The sequence below is a fragment of the Xyrauchen texanus genome, chromosome 35 (genome assembly GCF_025860055.1).
Source record: "Xyrauchen texanus isolate HMW12.3.18 chromosome 35, RBS_HiC_50CHRs, whole genome shotgun sequence".
NCBI lineage: Eukaryota > Metazoa > Chordata > Actinopteri > Cypriniformes > Catostomidae > Xyrauchen > Xyrauchen texanus.
This window is the reverse complement of record NC_068310.1, coordinates 29,165,420-29,185,040: the sequence shown is the minus strand read 5'-3', so window position 1 is coordinate 29,185,040 and position 19,621 is coordinate 29,165,420. Positions and strand designations below refer to the sequence as shown.

Sequence of the window (19,621 nt, the reverse complement as noted above, 5' to 3'; positions counted from 1 at the left end):
CATTTAATCAGTTGCTTATTGCTCAATTGGAAACATTTTAGTCTCAGATAACGCCCTGGTGTGTTTAGAGGTGTTGCCATATATGGAGAAAAGGAAATCATATAGTTGGCACTTTAATGTTTCGCTTTTGCAAAATCCTGAATTCCAACAAATGTTAAAGGCTGAAATCAATGTCTAGGATATTAGAAACTTTGTAGAAGCATTAGAACTTCCTAAATTGACAACTGAGCAAAATAAATCCTCTTGATTCTGAGATAACCTTGGAGGAGTTTGGCAAGGTAATTATGTAATCTTATGCTACAGAACTGGGTCCAGTTTTGCTAGAAGTTTATATGGAATCCTTAAAGAATAGAAAACCTTCGGCAACCATTATGCAAGCCCGGATCAGTCTGATTCTTAAAAGCGACATTACATTTTGCTAAACATTTGGCTAACCGATTAAGTAAAGTTATGACATCTCTTATACATACAGATCAGTTGGGGTTTATTCGGGCCGTAACTCTTCTGATAACATTAGGCATTTCATTAATGTCATGTGGGCAGTGGTGAATGATCAGACTCCGGTCGCGGCCATCTCACTTGATTCCGAAAAGGCATTTGATATGGTAGAATGGGATTATCTTTTTAAGATTTTGGAAATGTACAAGTTCGGGAATCCTTTTTTTTTTGGATGGATTAAGTTACTTTATAGACACCCGGTAGCGGCGGTACAAACAAATTGATTAATTTCCGATTATTTGAGTCTGGATAGCCCCGATAAGAAAGGAGTGGTGGCGGGAGGTGTGGCGCATAAGCTTTTGCTTTACGCAGATATTTTATTATTAGTCTCTGACCATACTAGATCTATGCCTTGCCTTGCCTTTTTCTAAATTCTCAGGATACAGGGTTAATTTGTCTCAATCCGAAGCTTTGGCTCTGACAGCGTACTGCCCGGTAACAGCTTTTCAGCCGAGCGCCTTCCGGTGGTCCCAACAGGTCATTAAGTATTTGGGTATTTTATTCACAGCAAATTTGTGTGATTTAGAGATAATTTTGTCCCTTAATAAAAAAGGTTTTCAAGCAATGTGGACAAAGTGGGCTTCATTACATTTATATGTGATTGGGAAGGTTAATGCTATTAAAATGAACTGTTTTCCAAAATTCAACTACCTTCTACAATCTCTCCCTATAGATGTCCCCCTTTCATATTTCAAGCAATTTGACAACATAGCGTCCTTCATTTGGAATGGTAAACTTCCCAGATTACATTTCAGTAAGTTACATAGGCCGATTGACAAAAGTGGGCTAGGCCTACCCAAGATTTTGTTTTATTATTATGCATTCAGTCTCAGATATTTGGCTCATTGTTTGCTTCCACTTTAGAAAGCCCCTCTCTGGTTTTGTATTGAACAGTAAGTTATTGCCCATATTTCGCCCTTGCAAAGCCTTTCTATCAAACTAACTGGAGAAGTTACACCGTGTTATCTCGCATTTGCTCGCGGTATGGACAAATGTGTCTAGAGTGTTTAATTCAGACATTTATTTAAATGTTGCCTCAAGCATATGGCTGAACCCCAAATTATGTATTAATAAGTCTCTGCTGGAGAGAGTCGATTGTGATGGAGGATAATACGCTAAGTGAGCAATATGAGAGTAGAGTGCTGAGATCCTTTGAAAATATGGTTCAACATTTTGGGATTCCCAGATCTCAGTTCTATAGGTATTTACAGCTGCGCCACCTCCTCTGTACTATTTTTGGGAGTAGCATACACCCCCCTAAAATGGCAGATACTCTGGGGGTGGTGATTTCTGCTTTTGGAGGGGGTCGTGGGGCATCGGTGTGTTGCTCCCTGCCGGTTCTGAGTCTGAGGGTCGGAGCTTCGACTTCTCTTGGGAGATTGTGGGAGAGGGATTTGAATTTGGTTTTGGAGGAGATAGTGTGGGCTAGGATTTTGGGGAATGTTGGGTCTGCATCTGGAAATGTATGGGTGCACCTTATGCAATTTAAGATTTTGTGTTGATTCTGTTGGACCCCCATCTGGATTGTGTGATCTTGGTCTTGGGGACGCACCCACCTGCTGGCGGTGCCGGTCGGAGGATTGGGAAACGGCCCATTTTTTTTTTTTTGGTGGAGGGTTGAGATCCAGGAGTTTTACTTGAGGGTTCAGGGTTTTGTGTGTTGCGTATTGGGCACTCAGGTTTCATTTTGCTCTTTGTTTTGGACAATGGAGCCGTGATTGGTGGATAGGTACATAAATGGATGGGTCCAGGCCGGTGTTGTGATCAATGGACAGGTCATCCTTACAGGATGGAGGTTGGCTGGAGCACCCTCGTTTCAGGAGTGGTACATAGGGATGGGCAGGGTGGCAGCATTTGAGAAGGTGGTGTATAAAAGACTAGGAAACCGGGAGTTGTTTGAAAAAAAGTGGGGCATCTATTTGGCATTTATGGAGAGCTCTCAGGGAGGGACAGTGGAGAGGGACTTATAGTTATAAATGTGTGTGTTTATTCTTATAATTTTTTTAAGGTCGGGGATTGGGAAGGGAGAAGGGAAATAATGAGGTTTAAGGGGAATAATGGTTGACTCTGTTCATGAATGTTTTGTTATGTGTCATGATTGAGGAGCAACCAATAAAAATGATAATCTGAAAAAGACTGCCAGATATAAATCATCACAGAGAACATAACATTTCACGTTTCCTTCTAAATTGTACACTGTATTTATTGTATATATATATATATATTTATTTATTATTATTTTATTTTTGTGCCTTTCTTAAGATTACCCAAAGAGACGGCCAACATCTGTGGAGGATGAAGCATTTTAACAAGCGTGTGTACTGCAACGTCTGTCAGAATATGCTGCTTGGTCTACGCAAACAGGGTCTCTGGTGCACCTGTGAGTGGAATTTTACATAATTTACAAGAAAGGTTAAACAACTCTAGTGCTCATGTGGCTCAATGTTTGAATCTGTTCTACATCACATCTAATTTCTCCACATTATTTCCAGTACTTTATCCACTTTTATTTGGTAGAGTATTAAAAAGCTAAACAAATATTAAAAAAATGCTAAAATAGACATAGTCCAGAAATGCAATGTGCCAAAGTGTACTGTGGTTATCTACTTAAAGCACTGATGAAGTTTTAGAAACCTTGTGAACCAATATGTTAAGTTCTGAATTCTGGATCTCAGATAAGTTTGGTATCACAACATTTTGCTATCATATACAGGCTGCAAATACACAGTCCATGGCCGATGTGCCAATAGGAATCCTGCTCCATGCACCCGCACATATGTGATGTCAAAGAAAGAGACCAAGGTAAGCACACCTTTATTTTTGTGGATACTGTTTAATGCAGTATTCACCGTATTGTACAATGCATTAACAATTTACAACTGTATGTACATTTCAGAAATAAGTCTAAAATTATAAATGAACATACTACATACTGTATATTTCTGCAGTATACAGAATGAAAAAATAAGCATTTTTATTTGCGAGATGATAACAGGAATGCATTTGCTAAATTAAAGATGCACGTAACAAGGTCATGTGATAACAATGTAGAATAATTTGTAATGCTTATCTTTGCATACTGAATGCTGTTTCACATCAGTGAAACTCACTGATGGCAGTATTCAGTGTACTGTATATGCGGTAGGCAGTACAATATGCAAGTAATCTTAATGACACTATAAAAGTCATTAAACATCAAGATTGTGATACAACAAACGTCTTTTGGTAACACTTTACAATAAGGTTCCATTAGTTATCATTAGTTATCAACATTACTTAACATGAACTAACAATGAACAATACTTTTACAGCATTTATTAATCTTTGTTCATGTTAATTGCAACATATGCTAATAATTTTTTACAAATCAAAAATTGTATTTGTTAACAAACATAAATTACCATGAACTAACAATTAACAATTGTACTTTTATTAACAAACGTAAACAATGATTAATAAATGCTGTATAACATATATTGTTTATTGTTTGTTCATGATTCTTAATGCATTAACTAGTGTTAACAAATGGAACCTTATTGTAAAGTGTTTACCATCTTTCGTTTGCGCTGCCAAGTGTACACCTGAAATCGAAACTTGTGTTTGTCTATAGATTGCATCCCATGACTGGGTGAGTGGAAACTGTGATTCTGGGAAATGTGACAGATGTCAGAAGAAGATTAAGAGTTTGCATGGCCTTACTGGGAAACGCTGTGTCTGGTGTCACACCATGGTGAGATTGAGACTTTTGTTCTGTCATTTGGATACTTCAACAAAATACAGTTGTATAATAAAGTTGATAATAATGACTTAAACAAGAGGTTATAATGTACTTAAAGGGATAGTTCACCTAAAAAAAAAAAAAAATTCTGTCTTTAGTCACCCTCATGTTGTTCCAAACCCGCATTAATTTATTTTGTCCATGTAACACAAAAGTAGATTTTAGGCAGAAAGGCAACCTAAGTCACCATTCACTTCCATTGTACGGTGAATGAGGACTGAGACTAACATACTGATGGACATCTCCAGTTGTGTTCCATGGAAAAAAGAAAGACATGATGAAAGTAAATTATGAAATTACTGTATGATCACTGTTTCACTGAAATCACTGTTGATACAAAATCACTGAATTTGTTCTTTTTATGCACCCAGGTGGTTTATAGGTATCCATTACAATTGTCCTTTTTACTCTTATATTTTAGAGGCATGATGAGTGTGCAGTCCAGGAACCCTTAGAATGCGATTGTGGCTCTTTCAAGGATCATATTTTGCCACCATGGGCCATATATCCAGTCATCAAGGTAACACAGAAATGCAATCTGTAATTCCTATATCTACCCAGCTGCATGTATTACTGCCATAAAAAATGGACCTAAACAAAGTCTCACTCTAGCACTACTGGAAGTCACGCCAAAACAAATTCTGTTGATTCAGTTTGCTTAATTTGCAACAGCAATATACACTAAAATATACTGCATGCTTGCATTTACACTTTTTATTATATTAATTAATAGTAGGCCATTTCTTACCTAAGCGAATTCCAATAAATAAGAAATAAATAAGCAAGCCATAATGGCAATGGTCCTAATGTACCTGCTTTATCAGATAATTTACATTACATTACAAATTTAAATTTACATTTACATTTATTCATTTGGCAGATGCGACTAACCAAAGCGACTTACAAAAGAGGAAACATAAGCGAATCATCTTAAGGAGACAGTGGTACAAAAGTGGCATATTACAAAGTTTCACTAGCATCAGAATAGTATTCAAAACAGATACAATTGCACATTTTTTATCTATTTTTTTGTTAGTGACTAGTGAAGTGCTCTTGGAAAAGATGCATTTTAAGTAATTTTTTTAAGACAGAAAGTGAGTCAGCTTCACGGAGTTGGGAAGATCATTCCACCAATGTGGTATGATGAAGCTGAAAGTCCAGGAAAGTCTTTTGGTGCCTCTTTGTGTTGGTACAACAAGGCAACGTTCCTTAGCCGACCGCAGGCTTCTAGTGGGTGTGTAGCTCTACATACAGTAAATGATTTTAGGTATGCTGGAGCAGACCCAGTGACTGTTCTATATGCCAGCATCAGAGCTTTGAATTTGATACATGCATCAACTGGAAGCCAATGGAGAGAGACAACATGTGGTGTAACATGTGCTCTCTTTGGTTCATTAAAGATGTGCTGCTGCATTCTGGATCATTTGCAGGGGTCTAATTGAACATGCAGGGAGGCCTGCAATGAGAGCGTTACAGTAGTCCAGTCTAGTTATGACAAGTGACGGAACAAGAAGTTGTGTGGCATGTTCAGATAGGAAGGGTCTTATCTTCCTGATATTGTAGAGTGTAAATCTACATGATCTTGCGGTCTTTGAGATGTGGTCTGTGAAATGTAGTTTGTTATCAATTTTTACCCGTAGATTTCTGACCATTTTGAAGGTGTTACTGTAGTCGAACCCTGCTGCACTGTGATGTTATGTTCAACAGCAGGGTTGGCTGGAAAGACCAGGAGTTCGGTTTTGGCTGGATTGAGTTGCAAGTGGTGTTCCTTCATCCAGGCCGAGATGTCTGAAAATGGCTTCACAGTTTCTTAAGTTTCAGGGGGCTTAAACTTCTGACTTCAACTGTAGATAACATAATAGAGTGAGCCAGCAAAATAATTACATCATAAAATCAAGCAGGGTGTGTTGTTATGTTTTGGTGTATACAGAGTCATATAGAGAGGAAAGGGTGTACAGTGCTAACTAATTATTATTTTATTGACAGTATTGTTCCATTATCCTTGTGCTCTTTGTGTCCCCATTGTATTACCACTTAGGAGAGGCCAAACTTTGCAAAGAACGGCTGCTCAGGTGCAGGTGATGACATTGACCACAACAATACACCTGATGGTCAGGTACTACAGGTAAAGAGCTCTGCCTTTACTGCCAATCTACCCTTGCAATGAAGCCTGAACACATTTACTGATTTCAGGGCAAGAAAAAGAAAACTATATAACAATGAACCTATATACTGTATACATATTTTAGTCAATGCATAGTGTTGTTTGTTGATATTTATGCTGTCTGTATATTAGGTACAAGCTGTTCCTTAGCAAGTTCCATTAGCACGATATATAGATTCTGTATGATTAGAGTGACACTAACAAATCATCTCCCCAAACAGATAAACCCAATTCCTAACACTCATCCTCTTCTGGTGTTTGTGAACCCTAAAAGTGGCGGCAAACAGGGAGAAAGGTGCGAACATTTCCTGCTGCCAGATTTTGTTTCATCAAATGCGTTGGAAATGTAAATTTTGACCACAAGTTTGATTCAGTCAAAATGTCTATGCTTTTACAGAGTCCTTCGAAAATTCCAATACTTGTTGAATCCTCAGCAAGTTTATAACCTTTCCAATGGTGGACCAACACCAGGGTAAGAATTTCTCTACCATCTCAGCATATTTTGTTAAGAAATGTGAGGTCTTTATCTAAAAATGTCAACAATCCTTGCACGGTTGGTGCTTTTGTCTCATTTTAAATGTAGCTTGTCAAACGTCTCACTCACACTGTAATGACAAATTTTGTATTAAAGCTGCACTACAGAAGATTATTTGGTTAAAAAAACATAAACAAAATGCCATTATTGATTGAGTAATTAAATGATGTCTTCAATCAATGTCCTTACCTTACCCTCACTACGGTAAGCCTAAAAAATATATTTCTATTTGGCCTGAAATCACTGGCTTATGATGTTCATCCATACATCATTACCTCATGTCCGTAAACACAGAAAATAAGCACCAGTTGTCGCGTGTTCTGGCTGGGGAAACTATGCTGTTCAGTACTGTCAGTCACTGTCACACAGTTCAGGACAGCATCACTGCAGTCTGGATGGATGTTTATCTATTAACTGTCTGCCGAAGTTCTTTACTTGTTTTAATGCTTGGATATGTTATCTGGTAGGGTTGTTGTAGCTAAAATTGTTCATCATCTGAATCGAACATATACAATACTTGTGTGTTAACTGATCGCGATCTATCTACCGCTGAAGTTACTGTAATGTTTATTAATATTCATGACTTCTGAGTATTTTATAGCGTTACTGTATTTTACAGGTACCGTAAGACTATGATTTATTTTGCCCCGGTCACAGAAATGCACAAGCAATCACTTATTGTCCTTTCAGCACATAGTCTGTCTGTTTACAATGTATAATCATCTCAAGTTGTTATGTCCCAATTTCAATTTCATAGCACAGTAATGTACATTTTCATTTGTTTAGTGTGTAACTATCTATTATAACTTTACTGCTAAAGAAATTATTAATTAAACGTATTACTGTAATGTTTCAAAGGCATATTTCTACATATTATTTTCATGGTTAATAAAGTGTATTTCAGCCCCATCATTATTGAATTTTATGTTTTTAGTTTACAGTTTGATTGTGTGTGGTGCATAGACATACTATTGTAGTGTTACAGTTTTATTTGCATTATCAACTGATGCTGTATAATATAATCTAAAATTTTTTTATCAACATAAAAATGCTTTAGGTGTAGTGTCAGAAAAGTGATATCAGCGCTATAATTCGTTCATTCAATATATGTACAGTAAATACGGTTGTTGTTTCTTTATCAAAGCAAGTAATATTTCTGTTTTAAATGTTTTATAGAATAACATAATATGAACATGAAAATAGAACAAATTACTCCGGCTCTGAATATCTCCCAGTCATGATCACACACACAGACAGGGGCGGAGCTGGTGGGTGGTCACCCCGGACAGAAGCCTGGCCACCCCATTGTCCACCCCACCTCTCCATCCGGGCGTCCTGATTCCACTCCTCTCTGATTTGTATCCGACAACAAACACACACACACACACACACACACACACACACACACACACACGTAGTGTTTCCATGTTTTATGGGGACTTTCCATAGACATAATGGTTTTTATACTGTACAAACTTTATATTCTATCCCTAAACCTAACCCTACCCTAAACCTAACCCTCACAGAAAACGTTCTGCATTTTTACATTTTCAAAAAACATAATTTAGTATGATTTATAAGCTGTTTTCCTCAAGGGGACCGACAAAATGTCCCCACAAGGTCAAAAATGTAGGGTTTTACTATCCTTATGGGGACATTTGGTCCCCACAAAGTGATAAATACACGCTCACACACACACACACACACAAACAGACTGATTACTGGCCCCTGCCCGTCCACCCCTATGCAAAAATCCAGGCTCCGAACCTGCACATGTCCAGGCGATGTCCTTTTAAGCTCAAATCATATGATCTATCCGCGCAGAAGAGCCGTGCCGGTACACAGCTCACGTGTGTTCTTCCGCAAATTGCTTGCAATTTTAAGTTTCAACCACAGATGTCGCTAGAGAGCACAAACTTCCGTCGTACAGTTTTACATTAGGTGGTCTCAGACTGTTGCACCCCACTATAGAAATATTGTTGTTAAACCTTAACAAAAGCTTATATTACGTTCTCCAACCCAGGTTGTGTTTCTTCAGAGATCTGCCAGACTATAGAATATTAGTGTGTGGAGGTGACGGCACAGTGGGCTGGATACTTGACGCCATAGGTGGGTAACTTTAAAAAAGATACATTTTGTTACACCTCAGCACCACAGGAAAGCATATGAGATTTTGTGGTGATAGTGAATGTGTTTTGTCTTGGTTTCTCTTCACTTTCAACTAACCATCATTTTAAATTCCGCAAAGATAAATCTAACCTGCCAGTGTGCCCCCCTGTGGCCGTACTTCCTCTTGGGACAGGCAATGATCTTGCTCGCTGCCTTCGATGGGGAGGAGGTGAGAAGAGTTGCAGTGCATATAAATCGCCCTTTATGAAATCCATTAATTCAACCAGAATGTTTAAGTTTACTGTGATTCTCCTAAGTGTAATGCATTTTTGTGGTATTACAGTAAAAAATATTTTTATTTAAATCAGCTTAAATTAAAGGCAGTACAGCAAATACACCCAAGATATATAAATATTAAAACATTTAATTAATATATATTTGATTTCACATTAAAGTAATAAAAACAATGTTTTGCACTACGATAATTTGATTGTTTTTTTCTGTGTAAACTTTAAACTTTAAGACATATGAAGCATAACAATGTGCCCTGTTTGATGTTTATGATTTTGTAGGTTATGACGGGATGGATCTGGGCCGGATCCTGAAGGACATAGAGGGCAGTTCTGTAGTTCGGATGGATCGCTGGAGCATACAGGTGATTCTAGAGGACAGTCAGGAGAGAGGTGACCCAGTTCCCTACGAAATCATCAACAATTACTTCTCCATTGGAGTGGTAAGACACATACAGTACACCTTCCATTTGAAGTGGATGTTTCCATATAGCTTGAATAACCTTTTATAACCTCTGTTTTTTCTATATTTTATATCATTCTCACTCTATTGATTCTGTCTAACAGGATGCTTCCATTGCTCACCGCTTCCACACCATGAGGGAGAAACATCCACAGAAGTTTAACAGCAGGTGGGCATGTTGCACACTAAGCAGATCTAAAAATAATTAAATATAAAATAATTCAAATATATAATTATAAACAATATATTTATAATGAATATGGTGTTATTATAATATATTATTTATATTATAAATAATACAATTATACCTTTAAATTAAATCTAAATATAGATTTAATCATTTTGTATATATATATATATATATATATATATATATATATATTTTTTTTTTTTAAATAATAAATATTATTAATTTTTTTATTTTCTTTAGGAAAAATGTGACACATATTTTTTGAAAAATGTATTGCTGAAAAATACCAATAGTAATAATAATATGCAATGGGGTTCAAAACTCTTGAGTCCACATTGAAAAACTGGGGTTCTATATTAGATTTTTAAATAAAATTTTAACTGGAAATAATTTCGAAAAATGTGTATGATGTAAAATAAATAAGAAATGTTTAACATTGTGCACTATTTCTCAATCACTACTCAAATAAGCAAATTCCATTGAAGCACACAATATGCTCTTCTGAACATTCTCAGATCTTGCTGGGATAACATGGATCATCAGGTTTATTCAAAAACGTACAGAGTCTATGCCAGCTCGAGTGCATGCTGTCATTAAAGCAAAAGGGGGACATTCCAAATTCTAAGAAAGTTTGAAAGTCATGTTCATTTTTGAATTTGGTGTCAGTCTTTTTACTCAAATTGTTATGCTGTTTACAGTATAATTAGAAATTTAAAAAAGAAAAGAAGCATTTTTACCCCACTGTGTATGAGATTCATCACATGTTTTAGTAGTTATAATATAAGAGAATACCTCAGTCTTGGCCTTTGTGAATTATGTAGTGCTTATAAATAAGGTTCGTCCTTGGTCTTTATTTTTTAGGATGAGTTTGTGGTTTCTATTTTATAAATATATTTCTTTCTTTCAGAATGAAGAACAAACTATGGTATTTTGAATTTGCTACATCCGAGACAATCTCAGGATCTTGTAAAAAACTCAAGGAGTGTCTCACCATTGAGGTAAGAGAAAAAGAATCATACTCCAATGTGAGTGAAAGGAAGTCAATAATATTTCTAGCTCTCTTTGCTCCATCTTCTCTGGTGTTGAAAAGGGCTCCAACAGCTCCTCAAAAATCATCAACTAAAAGCATGTTGTCAGTCCATTAGAGTGATAAACACCTTTTATTAACCTGCTTCTGGTATTATTTTTCTGGCGGGGCTCAAGCCAATCCCATTTCAATCTACCAGATCAAGGGCATTAATTCAGTATATGAAGTAAATGCAATTCATTACTTAAAAATCTGCTTACGCATGTTACAAGTATTTGGCTTGAAGTAATTGGAAATTTAAATATTAATCATGAAACGGAAGTGAGCTCAACCTTTCTGTCTGGCCTTATCTAGTGTTGTGGGACCCAGTTGGATCTCAGTAATCTTTCCCTGGAGGGCATTGCGGTTCTAAACATTCCCAGCATGCACGGCGGGTCCAACTTGTGGGGTGAAGCCAAAAAGACAGACAAAGCTGACCAGGACTTACCTGAGGTCATAGTTGACCCTGAAATCTTAAAAGTGAGCCCACAAGGTAGGTTGGCTTTTATACAGGAAGAAACTGTTAAAAGGGTCATATCATGAAGAATCATGAGTTCATAGTGTAATGGAAAAAGGAAAAAGGGCAGGGACATGCAAAAAAGGCATTTACGTTGTTATGTTTTAAAGGCACAGAAGCAAAAACCAATCTGTTTAATTCTAAGGGTAAGAGACAGGGTGGATGATGGTAAAAAAATAAATACAAATTGAATGGGGGGGGGGGGGGGTACATAATTGATGATATATGACCCTTTTAATATTAAAGTTATCCAAACAATTGTCTCCTTCCAAACAGACATGAGTGATAAGCGAGTGGAGGTGGTGGGTTTGGAAGGAGCCATGGAGATGGGACAGATATACACAGGGCTTAAAAGTGCTGTCCGACTTGCCAAAACATCTCAGATTACCATCAGGTGAGACAAATATCTTAAGGGTGCTGGTAGTTAAAGGGATAGTTCACCCACAAATCAATTCTCTTATTTACTCACCCTCATGCCATCCCAGATGTGTATAACTTTCTTTCTTCTGCAGAATACAAACAAAGAGTTTTAGAAGAATATCTCAGCTCTGTAGGTTCATACTATGCAAGTCAACAGGGTCCAAAACTTAGAAGTTCAAAAAGCATATGAAGGCAGCATAAAAGTAATCCATATGATGGTTAAAGGGATAGTTCACCCAAAAATGAAAATACACTCATTATTTATTCACCCTCATGATATGACTTTCTTCACCAGAAAAACAGAAAAATATCTTAGCTCTGTAGGTCCTTAAAATTCAAGTGAATGGAGATTTCTCTTTTGATGCTCCAAAAATCACAGACAGTCAGCATAAATGTTATCCATACTACACCAGCTGATAAATGAATGTCTTTTAAAGCGACATAGTTGCTTTTGGTGCGAAAAATATAAATATTTAAGTAGTTTTTAACTATAATCCAATGCTTCACGAGATGGAGTCCAAGCGGTGTTTTTTGCACCAAAAGCAATCGTGTCGCTTTAGAAGACATTAACAGCTGGTGTCATATGGATAACGTTTATGCAGACAGTCTGTGGTTTTTGGAGCGTCAAAAGAGAAATCGCCATTCACTTGCATATTAAGGACCTACTGAGCTATAAATCCAGTTATACCATGGTCTGTTGGAATACTCCATTCTGATTGGCTAGAATGCTGTTAAAGCCATTTAATGCACAAGTAGTTCCAGTCAGTTTAAATTAATGCCATTCTGTATTAATGCACCTACTCTGCTGTCCTCCGTAACGAGACATTGCGAGAGTTTAATGCCACAGTTCAAACGACCTCCGGACACAAATATATTCTTGGAGCCAGGATTACCCATCACATCAGAAAACAACTTCATAAAATCATGCAGTGCCATCTTTAAACGAACTGTGAAGCGCTACAGGAAACATGAATAAGACACCAGTGTTCATCAGCCCTGTATTTACTCATCCAAAGTGCTTGTAAGGAAAATGTGGGTTGACATTCAGCTGTTTTGCACAGAGCGGGGGGGAAAGGTTAGCGGGACATATTGAATGCGTCTTTCACTGTCCTGCAAGACGAGGTACGACGATTTGGATTGTAATATGATAAAAATCATTAATATTGCTGCTCTGCTCAACATGTGCGCATATACCCACTAGAGGGCGCCCCGTGATCACACGCTAAATGAAGCTCAGAATGGAGACCCTTCTACATTATGTGGCTATTATTATTCGTACAGCTTTTTATTTAATTAATTAAAACAAATGTGATATTATCGCACTACTTTATCTCTGCGTCTGATTTAGAATGGGCAGAACTCTAGATCTAATGATCTGTAGATGGAAGCAGAGGTGGGGGACTCGAGTCACGTGACTTGACTCGAGTCTGACTCGAGTCACAATTTTCAGGACTTGTGACTTGCTTGATTAAAGTACGAAAATGACTTGACTTGACTTTGACTTGAGAACAAGTTACTTGAGACTTGACTTGACTTGAAGTGGAAGACTCGACAATGACTTGAACTTATAATAAACAAACAGCAATACAATTAATTAAAAAATATATATATTGTGACGTCAGCATCACTATTGGCATCTGTGCCTTTAACGCTGCTCAATTCAAACCGCGCCAAACATGGCAGACAGTAGTCGAGCTCCACAAATTGTCTCGTTTGGCTATACAGACTTTGAACTGGACCGTGCCTGTGCCTATAAAAAAAGATTTGCCAGTTGCAAAATATGCAAGGCACGAACATCCGACACGACAACCACAACGTCAAATTTCGTTCGACATATCAAGAAGAACCACAAGGAAAGGTAAGAAAGTAATCTCTTTATAGTCAGTTTCACTAAGATCTACGTTATAACGATTACTAATGTAATTAATTAATCTTTTCTGTTTGTCATAATTTGGCCTTGATGGCATATTATGTTTTTTCTTATTAGAAATGTGACCATGGCATTATCATTATACTGTTACGTCTCGTAAATAGATGTAACTTATTGGGGAATTTGATTATAACAGTGGCGTAGCCTGAATTTTTTAATGTTGATTGGCATCTTAAAATGAGCGGGCAGCTCAATATTACATGTAGGTTATAATGTATGTATTAAATGTGCGCATTTTCAAGTTTGTGGACTGCGTGTGGAAACTATAAAGCATTGCACATAACGTTGCTGCATGACAGGCTAACATGGAGGCGCCGATGTGATCACTAGCACGCACCTAAACATTTCTAAGGGGCTGTTTAACTAGGGTTGCCAACCGTTCCGTATAATACTTATAATATATAGTATAATATAAAGTCTTGTTCCGTATTGAACTGATACGGAACGCACTTTGTTCCGTATTTTTTAGTATCAATTCAGTGCAATGAATTGAGAGACACATAGCTTCTATTCTAATATATATGTCAGACAGACTATGAATGAACGAAGACCTGCTTTAATGCAAAATTCAGGGACTTGGCGCCCCCTGGGCGGGCTCTGACCCGCGCTCGCGCCATTGGCTGTGCAGTTGCCGCAGCACATCCTATGAGCGAGCCAGACGGCATAGATATATGCAGCATATATACACGGCTGTGCAGCTGCAAATGCGTTTTACATATAGGCTTCATTAAATCGAGGAAAAGGAGTTTCCGAAGACATTTGTTGGCTATGATAAGAAAAACTACTAAATTAAAAAAATATTTTTTTTTGCACTTGAAAGAACATTCTAGAAGTCTAATTATATTGAATAAGTTCGCACAAGGCTACAGAAAACTGTCGTGGTTGGCAACCCTATGTTTAACGTTACACCTGGCCACTTCATGCGTTTTCTCAGATCGGATAGCTGATTCTGATTTATCAAAACGATTCCATTTACACTTGGTCACATAAAGGACCCACACCAGCCAACTACATGACAGCTTCTTTCCCCAAGCAGTCAGACTGTTGAACACTTGATCTATCACGATCAATAATTAGCACTGCACTTTATTCATCTATAATTTCACACTGGACTGTCAACATATTCTCCTCAATATACTACTTCATATATATATATATATATATATATATATATATATATATATATATATATATATATTTCACATACTCCCACTTATTGTATATTGTGTATTGTATATTGTGTGTATTGTTTACTGTACATTGTATATCATTATTGTGTTGTGTAAGTATGTGTACATTTGATATGTAAATTGTTTTGTGTAAGTATGTTGTTTATTGTAATTGGTATATGTCTCGTCACTGTCATGACTGCTATGTTGCTCGGAACTGCACACAAGAATTTCACCTACTGTTGCACTTGTGTACATGGTAGTGTGACAATAAAGTGATTTGATTTGATTTGATTGATAAATGTGGTTTTGCAAATTGATTTTCCTTAAATTACATAATTTTTAAAAATTTAAAGAATGTTTGTGCATACGAAAATAAATTTGTTTTAATGTTTACAGGTAATGTTAATGTCTGAATGTTTTGTGTAAACAACACAATTTTATTTTATTTTCAGATATTAATGTAGCACAGATATGCATATGATTAATATGTAGCAAATGTATAATAAATAAGATACATAATATATGTATACAAGTTCATCTTTTCTGTGCAAAAATAAATATGTATCGAAAAAATTTACCTCTATTTATTTTAGTAGTGTGACTTGACTTTACTTGAAACTTATCAGGACTTGACTTGACTTGCTTAGGGTGAACCCTTGACTTGACTTGCTTGATTTATCTGAACTGCGACTTGAGACTTGACTCGAGACTTGATGGTTAAGACTTGAGACTTGCTTGGACTTGACCATGTGTGACTTGTCCCCACCTCTGGATGGAAGTTAACCATTATTGTTCTTCCAGTCCAAATTTGCACTGTAAATATCTATGACAGCTGTGACTAATTGTATAAGTGGGACAATCCACGGCAAGGTGTGTGTTATACTATTTGAATGGACTTCACAGAGTCTCTTCGCCTCCACATCGTGCATTAAAATGGTTTAATGCACACCTAGCCATGAATTATACCTTACATTATCAGAAGCAAAATGATAGGTATGGGTGATAAATAGATCAATATTTAAGTCCTTTTTGTACTGTCCTCAGCACTCTTCTCTCCTAAGATGTTCTTCCTCTTTTGTTTTTGGCAATTCACATTCTTTATGCATATCACCCCTTACAGGGCAGGGAGGACAATTTATATGATAAAAGGACTTTTGATCTGTTTCTTACCCACACCTATCAGATTGCTTCTGAAGATATGAATTTAAACACTGGAGTCATATTGACTACTTTAATGCTGCCTTTATGTGCTTTATTGAGCCCCTTGGACCCTGTTGACTTGCATTGTATGGACCAACAAAGCTGAAATATTCCTCTAAAAATCTTAATTTGTGTTCAGCAGAAGAAAAAGTCAGACAGTCTGGGATGGCATGAGGATGAGTGAATGATGAGAAAGTTTTCATTTTGGATTGAACTATTCCTTTGAAGCAGCCTGGTCAGATAAATCAGCACAAGAGAAACGCAAGCTGGGTACTCATGTCTAAAAGACATGTTGGATCTAAACACAGATTTGTAACTGTATTCATTGTTGCATTTTGGGTAACTGTCAAATGGGACCAAGGTACATTCTGGTATCTCACAAGTACTGGCAAATAAAAGTTATTCTGATTCTATCAAGAGCAACATTCAGCTCTGGGCATCCTTCAAAAGCAATGTGAAACACCATTCACAACCTACAGTATTTTACTTTAGTAATGTGACATATTTCAGTGTAACAGGATATTCCACTAGAGGAAAAACTGAGGAAAGTGGGTGTGGCATATCAGAATGAAGCCAGGTGGTTGGAGGAAATTTTAGAAATTGGAAATAATATGCAGCAATAAATAATTCCCAATAAGACTAAAAAAGCAAACAAACAAAAAAAACATTAAAATAAATAATTGCTAATTGTTGGTATTTAAAAATGCACATTGGTTTGTAGGACAAAAAAGCCGCTCCCCATGCAGATTGATGGAGAGCCGTGGATGCAGCCACCTTGTACCGTAAGTGTACACCACTTTCAAAAATATCCACTTTAAACATTAACCATAAATCATCCTTTTGACTATTTAGTTTTCAGTTGTACACACAAAACTGCCTTCTGATCAATTCTCCTACACTCTAATAATTGTTTTTTTAAGATTTATGCATTTTAGATTTATCAAATTGAATAATTGAGTAATCTTTAACATAAAAAAACATTTATTAATTCAGATTTGTTAAATTACACCATTACATTTATGCAATTTAAATGTGTAAATCTTTAATATAGGCTAAAATGTTTTTTTGAGCATAAGGTAAATAGAAGAAATGTCAGCATAAAGTGAGATTTGAATAAAGATTTAACTTCATAATCTTGTTTTATCCATTTTTCATTCTTTTTCCTTAGATTCACATCACACATAAGAACCAAGCCAGTATGCTAGTGGGCCCTCCAGTGAAATCCTCTGGCTTTTTCAACCTGAAATAGAGTTTTCCGATTGCCTGACCAATGCTATGAATTATCCGGTTTGCTTCAAAACTTTGTGCACATTAACACGGACACTGAAGCCAACGCCTGTTTGCAGCCAGTTTGTATTTCTGTAGGGAATGCTGAATAAGGTTTCAGTTTTGTTTTGTCTTGTTTTTTTAAACGATTAGGGGATTGTCCTTACATTAGTTTGTGTTTTTATTTAAACAAATCTCTTCACTAGCCCACATTAACATCAACTGTGCATTAAATGTGTTTTCTTGAAAGAAATATATTTGTCTTAAACAGTAGGTTGTGCAATTTTTACATACATTTTTGATGTGATATTAGTATGTTCACAGTTTATTCCAAGTGAATATGATGGTTATATGTTTTAAGGTTATGTAGATATGCATTAAAAAATCTGCATCGCTCCAAAGTGTCCATTGTATGGGTTGTGTTGCTTAGGTTTGATGTAGAATTTGCTCAGCAACTTTGTAGTATGCTGTAGGTGATCTAAACTGATCTGAGCGAACACAGCAGAACACTGCTTTGTTTGTATCTAATTCAGATGTTTTCTGGCTTTATTGTAAATCTTCTGTGGCCACTGCAGTTACTGATCATTATGTATGTTTAATCCAGATTAAACCAAGCCAAACAAGGTGCCAATGTGCTCTTTGCCTGAATAACGAATAGCGTTAGGAATCCAAATTCCGAAGAGCTTTTCGACACATCTAATTTAATTGCTGTTAAATTGTTTACACCTGAAGTAGCCTGTGAAATGTTTAGATTATATATTGAAACAAAATCAACAGTATAATTTTAACTCATTCTTTTTTTTTTTATTATATCCAGAATGTATTGAGTCAGTTCGGTGACTGACTTTTTGGAACTGATTTTGCACCATTTCAGATATTGACAAAGTATGATAGTTGTAGTTTATAGAAATGCCATTCTATTGTATTTAGTATGCTATTGCTCCATTTCTGATAATTAAATGAACAAAATCATAAAACACATTGGCACATCTCTTTCTATCATTTATTAAGTTTGCTTGTAAATAGCATCTACGGCACTCTGGCAGGCTTTTTAATTTACGCCGCTCCTGAGAATGTAAAGGATCTTTTAATTTTGTGAATTTGTCTGAATAAACATGTCAATGTTTACTGAATCACCTCGTGTCTTTGTTTTGATGTGTACCGCATACAAGCACTAGGGGGCGCCATTAGATTGAAATAATTTTGCACCAGCAGATCAGTCGTGTTCATGTAGCAATATGGATTAAATTAGTTTAAGTGGCTTTTATTGTCTCGTTGTGTTATTGTACGTTCATTGAACTATATTAATACGTTTGCATATGACCTAAAATTTTCATTAGGCTAAAAGTACTTAAAGTAATTTATTAAAACAGCTAACCTTTGCTCATTCTATTTTCACTCGTTTTCAAATATTTTTATGCCACCCCAGTTGTGTGTATGAATTTCTTATTTCTGCAGAACACAAATAAAGATTTATAGAAGAATATTTCAGCGCTTTAGGTCCTCACAATGCTAGTCAACAAGGTCACAATAAATCTCAACCTTTGGCCAGCCCTGTCTCATAGGTAGCAATATGTACAAATAATGCGAATCACCAAAAAAACTAAAGAAGATGAACGTGGAAGTGGAAGTGGAGATTTATAATAAAAAGGGACTTAATATTTATCTGTTTCTCACCCACACCTATCACATTTCTTCTGAAGATATAGATTTAGCCACTGGAGTAGCATGGGTTATTTTAAGGCTGCATTTATGTGCTTTTTTTTGAGCTTAAAAGTTCTGGCCACAATTCATTTTCATTGTATGGACCTACAGAGCTGAGATATTCTTTTAAATCTTTGATTGTATTCTGCAGAAGGAGGAAGGTCGTACACGTCCGGGATTACTTGAGGGTGACAATTTTCATTTTTGGGTGAACTATCCCTTTAATAGACTCAGGACTCAAGGCCATTGCAGTCAAAACCGTGAAGCTAAAGCAACATTTCAGTCACTCGCTATCTGCTAAATGCTTTAAATGAACATG

At 36.4% G+C, this 19,621-nt stretch overlaps 1 protein-coding gene across 2 annotated transcripts in view; it reads left to right on the top strand.

Annotated features, from left to right (window-relative positions):
* LOC127628961 (diacylglycerol kinase alpha-like) overlaps positions 1-18,720 on the top strand; it is a 55,030-nt gene extending 36,310 nt beyond the window's left edge. For both annotated transcript variants that reach the window (XM_052105959.1, XM_052105958.1), the window contains 16 exons: positions 2,761-2,878; positions 3,212-3,300; positions 4,109-4,228; positions 4,698-4,796; positions 6,315-6,401; positions 6,662-6,735; positions 6,838-6,912; positions 8,999-9,084; positions 9,224-9,313; positions 9,657-9,817; positions 9,942-10,006; positions 10,935-11,025; positions 11,409-11,586; positions 11,887-12,004; positions 17,054-17,114; positions 17,501-18,720. In XM_052105959.1, the coding sequence (XP_051961919.1) occupies positions 2,761-2,878; positions 3,212-3,300; positions 4,109-4,228; positions 4,698-4,796; positions 6,315-6,401; positions 6,662-6,735; positions 6,838-6,912; positions 8,999-9,084; positions 9,224-9,313; positions 9,657-9,817; positions 9,942-10,006; positions 10,935-11,025; positions 11,409-11,586; positions 11,887-12,004; positions 17,054-17,114; positions 17,501-17,581 (1,593 nt within the window). In that variant the 3' untranslated portion in view covers positions 17,582-18,720. The remainder of the gene's footprint in view (positions 1-2,760; positions 2,879-3,211; positions 3,301-4,108; positions 4,229-4,697; positions 4,797-6,314; positions 6,402-6,661; positions 6,736-6,837; positions 6,913-8,998; positions 9,085-9,223; positions 9,314-9,656; positions 9,818-9,941; positions 10,007-10,934; positions 11,026-11,408; positions 11,587-11,886; positions 12,005-17,053; positions 17,115-17,500) is intronic.
* The last annotated feature ends 901 nt before the right edge of the window (positions 18,721-19,621 follow it).